The 8,508-nt window shown below is 39.6% G+C and overlaps 2 protein-coding genes across 3 annotated transcripts in view; both read right to left on the minus strand.

Moving 5' to 3' along the window:
• LOC129726759 (sodium- and chloride-dependent GABA transporter ine) overlaps positions 1–2,065 on the minus strand; it is a 68,144-nt gene extending 66,079 nt beyond the window's left edge. Inside the window, exons 1-2 of one of the 2 annotated variants that reach the window (XM_055683827.1) lie at positions 1,919–1,936; positions 1,760–1,848 (exon numbers count right to left, since the gene is read on the minus strand). The gene's annotated coding sequence lies outside the window, so the exon portion shown is untranslated. Of the gene's footprint in view, positions 1–1,759 lie in introns of both variants that reach the window. The other variant, XM_055683825.1, reaches the window with a different exon arrangement.
• Positions 2,066–2,433: 368 nt separating this feature from the next.
• Positions 2,434–7,161, minus strand: LOC129726758 (DNA excision repair protein ERCC-5). Its single transcript, XM_055683823.1, has 5 exons — positions 6,938–7,161; positions 6,697–6,872; positions 4,045–6,640; positions 2,614–3,989; positions 2,434–2,521 (listed from the first exon to the last, which is right to left on the minus strand). Exons 1-4 carry the CDS (start codon positions 7,023–7,025, stop codon positions 3,010–3,012), a joined length of 3,840 nt encoding a protein of 1,279 aa, XP_055539798.1. The 5' UTR covers positions 7,026–7,161; the 3' UTR covers positions 2,434–2,521; positions 2,614–3,009.
• Between the last annotated feature and the right edge of the window lie 1,347 nt (positions 7,162–8,508).

The raw sequence follows: 8,508 nt of genomic DNA on the forward strand, positions 1-8,508 counted from the left end.
ACTACCAACACTAGGCGGTATAATGTTCGAACTACCTGTAACCTGTGCATAAGTTAAACGGGTATGCAGAGGAGTAGGTAAACTATGCGTCACTGGTACGCTTGGAGAATTTTGTTTTGAATTTTGTTTACCTTGCCTTGCCTTAACAATTGCTAAACGGGCTGGGCATTGATAAAAATTCGACATATGGTTGTCGTTACAATTCGCACAGCGAAAATTTTTACTCTCTTTCACAGGACATGAGTCCTTTTTGTGAGAAGAGTCTCCACAAATGAGGCATTTTTGGTCCATGTTACAAAACTTTGAACCATGGCCATAACGTTGGCAAATACGGCATTGGGTGATATGCTTTTCACCTCCGCCAAACTTTCGATATAATTCCCATTTTACACGCACGTTATATAAAGCATGTGCTTTTTCAAAAAAAATTAAGTTATTAACCTCACTGCGGTTAAAATGAATTAAATAATTTACAAGGGAAATTCCAGTTCGCTGACTGTCTTCGCCTCGTGATTTTTGTTTCATCAGAATTACTTGGGTAGGGGCTATACCAAGTAATTCTGTCAAAGTAATTTTGATCTCATCAACGGTTTGATCGTTGGTGAGGCCTTTCAATACGACCTTGAACGGCTTGGCGCTCTTCGTATCATATGTACAAAATTTATACATCTTTTCAGTTAAATACTGAATAAGACGATTCCAATCTTTCAATGTTTGGGCCAGTAAACGGCATTCGCCTCTTCGGCCAATTTGATAAGTAACTTTGACGTCGGAGAGAAACGTAGAAAGTTCTCTTTTAAAAATATTAAATTCAGAAGCAATAGTTACCACAATGGGTGGAACTTTCTCCTTTTTTACAGAAATTTCACTTTGAATAGTTTTTCTTTCGAACATTTCAATTTCGCCGGCTTCTTGCTCAGGCAGAATATCATATAAATTTTCACTGCATAAGCTAGTTTCAGAAAGAGATGCCTCTCTTTTCCTAGCGATGCGTGGTTTCTTTTTTCGTCCTGCCATTTCAGGTGATACGAAAAAAGTTCAAAAATAATATCAAATTGCAAGTATTAAGAAAGAAAGAAATAGGTAGTCTTGAGAAAGACTGATGTAAGTTAACTTCCAGGTAATCTTTAAAAGACACACTGACAAAACACAAACTTTGTTTTTTTTTTTGAATCTACTCAGATACACACGATGCGCTGCTCTTTTCAAGCAAGGGCGTCGCTTTTCCTACCCGTGTGAGAGTACTGGTCTGCGCAATGGAAGATATTCTCCTATGCATCAGTGATTCTCTGAGGTGAAATGACAAGCCTAAGTCGTCCTATTTTAACAGATGTAAATATCATGGTGTGTGAAGTTTTTTGCTGTCGCTTAATGATGTTCTGTCTCCGAGCCAACCAACCAACATTTCCAAATCATCGATGAAAGCTTCATAATATACTATCAATTAATGTTAGCCAAGAGTATACCTCAATGACATCAGGACGATAGTTTTTAAAAAGGCAGTTTTTACATGCAACTGCCATGAATATAATGATGACACAGCATTAAACTGCTTTGCGAAGGTGTATCAATCGAAAGAAAAAATAAAAGAGCGCCTTATTTGCAGATGAGAACAGCTATTCCGAATACAAGTCGTACAATACAGTAGTCGTCATTTAAAACTGACATTTTTGGAAATTACCAATCAGAAAAATCCCTGATTGACACTGACAGAGTCAGTCTGAATATAAGTTTTTAGTATATTATAGACACAGCTTACTTCAGTTTTTAGTATATTATGGACACAGCTACCTTCGCTTCGCTTCGCTTTGTGGTTGCACTTAGCAAACGCCGTATTGGTTGATAACACTAAACGTTGCGTGTATAGGAAAACGTTACACGCATGAGGCACTAACTATGTGGAAAATGCACTAGATACCTTCTGTTCAGTACACGCCGCACACCTAATTAGTATAGCACGCGAAGATTATTAAACGTTACTCTCTAAAGCTGGCCAGTGGGTTCCACACCATCTTTCAATTGGACTTGAAAACGGACCGAACTCCTCCGCGACCACAAGTCTACTAAAAATTTAATGTCGGATCCATTGTTTTGTTTTACCTTTCTCGGCCAGAAAAATCTAGGTACAAACCTCGACAGTCGCTGCTGATTCTCGAAACAGGAAAAAGTAAGTTTATCAATTTGCATCGTTTAGCAGTTTTCACGCGAAACGTTTGAAATTATGAGAAGTTTAACATTCCTTGGAATGATAGATGCTGGTTGGTTTGCTCCCACGTAGTGATTTCATACTGGAACACAGCTGCCAATCTATCTAACTAGTTTTATTTTGAAACTAAGGGCACATGATAGGAAACCAATGTTGTCATTTTGAAATACAATGCATCAAATGTTGCAATTATGCACTAAATTAAGAGATCCATGTTTCTTTGTTCGTAATCAATTAATCAACACTATGAAATGTTTTGCAAGTTAACCGTTTCATCGATTAAAATTCATATTAGTTTCCATGTTCAAATACCACCTATAAAACATCAAACATTATTAAAAAAACGGAAAAAGATTGAGACATAATGGTTATGATTTGACCACTCTTGAATTGGTTTACCAAATTACTTTTCTGATTTATTCCTTCGTTTCCATCACATATAGATCCACCACAAAGGTAAACACGAACGGAAATATTTACGGTACTAATGAAATGCTAACGAGAAACACTGCTAGCTGTATGTATATAGATCAGAACACAATTGCCGTTTCTTCCGCTGGTTTGGCCAATGGCCGCTCGAAGCGGATGTCTACAATTATCCAATTCTAATAGGGCACAGTATAGACACAGCCGCAATACTCAAATCAAGGATGTCACACATCACAGTGGAGGTAAATTAAGATTAAGCGGTGCTGATAAAGCTTTCTTATAAGACAAATTGCTTTATTTAAACAGAGAACGCCGAGAAGTTATTGTGTACCTACACTATAATAGTGAGTCAACACAAAGCCATCGCTGTCGGATTATCTCCGCGTTCTCTTACTTTGAGCATCGGCCTGAGTTTTGCGAAATAGTTCAACGGCACGTTGCTTTCGATTGGCCATTTCTTCTTGGTCCTTCAAGCGTTGCGGAATAGCTGGATTGAAATCGGGTATTTTGTTCTTAATGGAAGCTTTTTTGCTCTTCGGTGCGTTGTCGCCAAGTAGTTCTGCCGACTGATCATTTATTTTAGCAATTATTCCGGAGATGTTAGATAAAGATGTGGATGGTTTTTCCACGTCGCTACTAGTTTGTGGTTTCGATCCCGCTTTTTTGCCTCTACCAGCAGTGGACTTTTGTCCTCGACCTTTTTTAGGCTCTTCAAAATCTTCTCCATTGCTTTGTGTTGAACTTACAGCTTGCTTGCTAGTTGTACCATCCTCATTAGTTAATTTAGAACTATCAGGTTTCTTTTTTCTGGTGACACGCTTTTTAGGACTTTTTGTCTGTTCTTCTGTTATTTTACCAGCCATTGTATCGACTGCTTGCTGGACACGTTTGCTGACCTTCACCTGATTATGGGCGACAGCACTCTGCACTTTAAAGTAGTTCTTTATGGATGCCTGTGACTTTCGTTCATCCAATCGTTTCAGAACAGGATTAAGAATGTCATTTGTCTTTGAAGTTGGCCAACCAAATTTTTGTTTAGCAAAAACTAGCAACCGTTCCACATCGGGATAGCCCCAAGAAAATGCTTCATCACTACCATCTACCGTGGGATAAAGATAAGCTTCGACCACACCCGAACTGGGAAATCCCTCCGTAAATTCGATGTTTTTGAGCTTCGATTTGAGTGCGATTCGTGTTCCGACGGAACTATTGCGGCCGTGATTCCACCATTCGCGGAACTTGCGCAGTCCTGACAGAAGTGACATTATTTCATTTGTTTCTCCTTCCTTTTCTGGAGTGGAAGGAAAGGATGCAAGTATTTCTAATGCCGTTACTGCACCGACGCCGTGGATTCCTGCAGATGAAGAACAACAGTCAGTCAAAGTCAAGAAAAAAAGACAACAACATACCTGTAGTATAATCACTTCCCACCAACAAAGCTAGCTGAATTAGTTTTTTGCGGTCCACCTGGAACAACCTTTCGATATTTTCGATGGTAAACTCCATTACAAGCTTTTGTTGATTGAAGAAATTCTTGTACACTGTTTTCCCACCGAACAACCAAATATCACTATCATCGGTAATGGTTCCATCCGTTATATCGATTTGATTTAGAAACGCACACTGCGCTTCAGCTTCCATAGGAGCCACTATGAAAGGTATACCGAACAACTTCAGCAGTTCCATACAATCGTTCTGCATTTGTTCCGTAATTGAATTTCCCATGCGATTTTGGCGATTCTTCTCTTTTTCCAACTCACGTTCTTCCTGTGCAAGATTTAGCGCCATGCGTTTTAGCTCGAGCGGAGTTTTGTTATCCTTCAAGCTATCAGCCATTTCAGTGATTAGAGAAGTGGCATGTGTCACGGCTTTACTTGTCGAAGGAATCGGCTCTTGCTCTGGAAATAATTCTTTTGATATACGAGTCGATTTCGGAGGACTACCGTTTGATTTTAATCCACTTTTTTTACCCGATGATGTGGGAGTTGTGTTGACGAAGTATGGCTTCGGAACATTCGGTAGATCTTCTTCGGGCTCAGATTTTTTAGAATCACTACCGGGTGTCCGAGATTTTACAAACTGTTCCAGCGTACCCTTCTTCGGTGTTCCGTAGACAGGAATGGATTGATCGATGGAGGTAGCTATGTCCAAATTCGCTACCTGTTCTCGATTTTCCTCGACTTTAGCTTCAGCAATCTTTTGAACTTCTTTCATTGGCGAATAACCAACTGTGGCATCGCTATCCTCTCCATCGGATATGGTAATATTGATCGGTGCTGATGAATTGCGCAGAGTTGCCTGATTCAAGTTCGTTGGTGGTTTCGATGAGCTCGGTTCTTTCACCAGTTGCTCGTTGATTTCCGATTTTTGGACAGTTTTTTCTGTATTTGGTATTATTATTTCATTCTCTTCAGCATCTAGTGGCGGAGCATTACTTTCCAAAGCAACGGTAACATCGATTTTATCTAAATCTATCACTGGACATGCTTTTAGACGCTCTAGTTCTTCTTTGAGTCCCGCATTAATGTCATCGACTTTCTTGATTTTAATAGAAGGTTTTATACAAACCGGAGGTTTAGGCATGATTGGCGGTTCATTAGAAGCAGGAACAGGCAATTTAGCAGCAACGTTATCAGTTGATGTCGTCGCAAATACATCTGCAAAGATATCGTCTTCATCTTTCTGACCTAGCGTCTTTGTATCGATGAGCACCTCTACCACCTTCTTCCCTTCTTTGTTGACTTTGAGATCATCCAAGGTGAAGTCCACAACCGTAGTATAAAGTGGCTTCATGTGATTACTAGGGTTAAGCGGTAACAACACTCCCGGCACTGAATCATCAAGATCATCCGTTGGAACATCGATAAAGTCCGAATCAGACTCGGTTTCAGATGACGAATATATTTCTTGCACATCATCATCCTGTACTTTCTTGTCCTGTAAAACATAAACATCCTTGTGTTCAAACATTTGCGTAAAAGACTGCTCCACATCGCCAGCGTCTACGTCTTGTGTTTGCTGTAACAACTCACGAACGTCGTCGTTTGACATTCCACCATATTCCATCATATAACCTCGAGCTAAGCTCAAAGCCGCACCTCCAAGAACCTGTTTCTGTTGTTTAGACATGCGGACTTCTTCCGGCTCTAAATCAATCATCACATTGGGATCTTCATCCTGCATCAGAGACATTTTGATCGCCAACTGCAATTCTTCATCCATATCTTTGTCGTCTAAAATCTCTAGACTATCGTTTTTCTTCACTTCAACTTTGGGCAACTTGGCTGGTTTCGGGGCATTCATTTGCTCCTCTTCTCTAGCTTTGGCTTTCTCGATTGCCTTCTGAACATCTCTGACCAGCAGAAATCTTGTGTTTTCATCAGAAGCAATTTTCTGTGCTGCCCTATCCGAACATGTATCGACACCCTCCTCGGACAGCAAAGCTTCAAGCTCGGCCAACGAGAGACATTTGCCACCCATTTCCTTTTCGGCCTCTTCGAGCTCGACTTGAACCGTACGACGCTTCAGTAATCGTTTCATTTGAAACGACGAGAAATCATTACTTTCTACGGGGAGTTCATGCAATCTTCCCCAAGATGATTCCTTCCGGGTATCCTTAATGTCGGATAAAATATCATGCCGCACATCGGCCGGAAGATTTTTAAAATGCACACTGGTTACATCAATGGCATTTAAATTTAAATGATAGTAGTTCTTCGAGGTTTTTTCGTCCCACGAACTGGTGCTATCATCCAAATCTGTTTGCGCGTTTTCTGGGCTTTTGAACGGCGAATCCTCCTTGAGAGGGGGAAGCTTGAACATTTCATCGGGCTCTCCTTGATCTTTACTGCTGTTACCAACTTTCTTTACGGGCGAGACTAGCAGGTTGGTGGCTGATCCCAAAGCTTGTTGTACAACTTTCTCCTTTGCAAGTGTCTCCAGTAAAAGCTGTTGGATTCGATCCGCTTCGTTTTGAAACTTACTCTTACTTTGGTTTCGTTTGATCTAAATAATAAAATGTTATCAATTGTAATAAAAGCTTGTGAAGTAGTGTAACTCACTATGGTTTGCTTCTTTAGCATTGGAACGCCACCGTCGAATACGAACACAGGCTTAACACGATAATACATAAGTTTACAGAGCCTATGGAACAATCCCAGAACGTGCGCGTTTGGCAGGGAACTACCTTTAGAGTCCTGGAAACCCTTAATCACCTGATGCAGCCAAATCGATATATCTGTACAAAATAATTAACGTTAACGTGGTTGTAGACTAGAACCACCATCAGAATTGAATTCTTACCGACAGCAAGAACTTTATTCTCTAGTGTCTCCAGCGGAACTGGTTTCCCAGACTGCTCCACCAGTTTCCAAAGGCCAGTAACTCCCATTTTACCGGAGTTAAATATTTACACAAATAAAACAAATAGTTTTCTATTACAATTCACATTTCACCCAAAAACGATACTTCTAAATCGGCCCGCCACTTGGGTACTTGTGTTTTCCTGTTTGACACTGAATGAATATGTATAGCGTTCATCGCTTTTACTGCTAAACCGGCGCGCATTCATTCTCTCAGAGAAGACAGTGTAGGTCAAGGTATATAATTTTCAACAGCTACACAGCGTCTGGAAGTCTTCAAAGTGTGCATGCTCATATGTGTTGCACAGAAGGTGACGTAATTGTATTGCTGTGTCAACTTATAAAGTTGAATTTGCGATTCTTGATTAATCATAGCGTATGATGAGGCAAGAAAGTCTGTAGCGTTTTTGAGCGTGAAAAAACTTTTTATGTGATGAAACTAATGTTGTATGATGTGTAACGTATTGTCATTGATATTTGCAAACGACTTTATTTTAATAAATAGAATGTTTTTCCGCTTAGCTCCACAACCTATTGCGTGAATAGGTGTCGCGAAAAAAACGTGTTCTCTCGTCGCACACTAAATAATTTGAAGTAAACTTTCATTTTAGAAGCAATTTTGCACATTAGGGTGCCAATCACTTATATGGGAAAAAAGTAACCAGAAAATTTAAAGAAAAAACCCTACACAAAATGTTCTTCCATCCGAAAGAACACCCCATGCAAAATTTCAGCTCGATCGAACTAAAAACGGGGTGGCGCAAAGCAATCGAAGTTTGACCATGAAAAATTCGAAAAATCACCAAAATCGAGATTTTTTTTTAGATGATACCAAATCTAGACGTTTCATGCATTTTTGAGCCATCTGGGACCAAAAAAAAAATCTCAAAAACCGAAATTTCATGCACCGCCCTCCGTTAAATTAATTTTTTGATTTTTAAAGGCAAAAATTCAATCGCTTTGCGCCATCCCATTTTAAGTCCAAATGAGCTGAAATTTTGCACAGGGTGTTTTTTCGGGTAGGCGAACATTTTGTATAGGGTTTCTCAAAATGATCATTTTCATTGGCACCCTATTGCACATGTTGCACTGAATAAAATACTTTTCAGCATAAATAAATGTAAAATACACATGAATATCTCTAAGCTAAACCAAAACAATCATTGGGGCACCAAAGGCTGGGAAGTATGGGACGGATTGATAGCTGGTTTTTACATTTGTTGACATGCCAACTTTAGGGCTAGATTCGTTAGTTTGAGATTGGACTCGATGTATGCGGTTTATTTACAGTTACAGAGTTAGAGAGAGCATTGAGATTAGTGCAAATGGGCACATTGACCAATCAGGAAGCAGCCGCCACCTTAAACATTTGTGACATACGGTAAGTGAAAAAAATCTACGGATTGAAACAATTTTTTTCGAAAAGGCATTTGATTGATAATCTAAAATGTTATAATATGATATAGTTGCCAGCATTCTGAAAAAGAATTTACCATTAGGTTCCACCCAGCA

Source organism: Wyeomyia smithii, chromosome 3, assembly GCF_029784165.1.
Source record: "Wyeomyia smithii strain HCP4-BCI-WySm-NY-G18 chromosome 3, ASM2978416v1, whole genome shotgun sequence".
NCBI lineage: Eukaryota > Metazoa > Arthropoda > Insecta > Diptera > Culicidae > Wyeomyia > Wyeomyia smithii.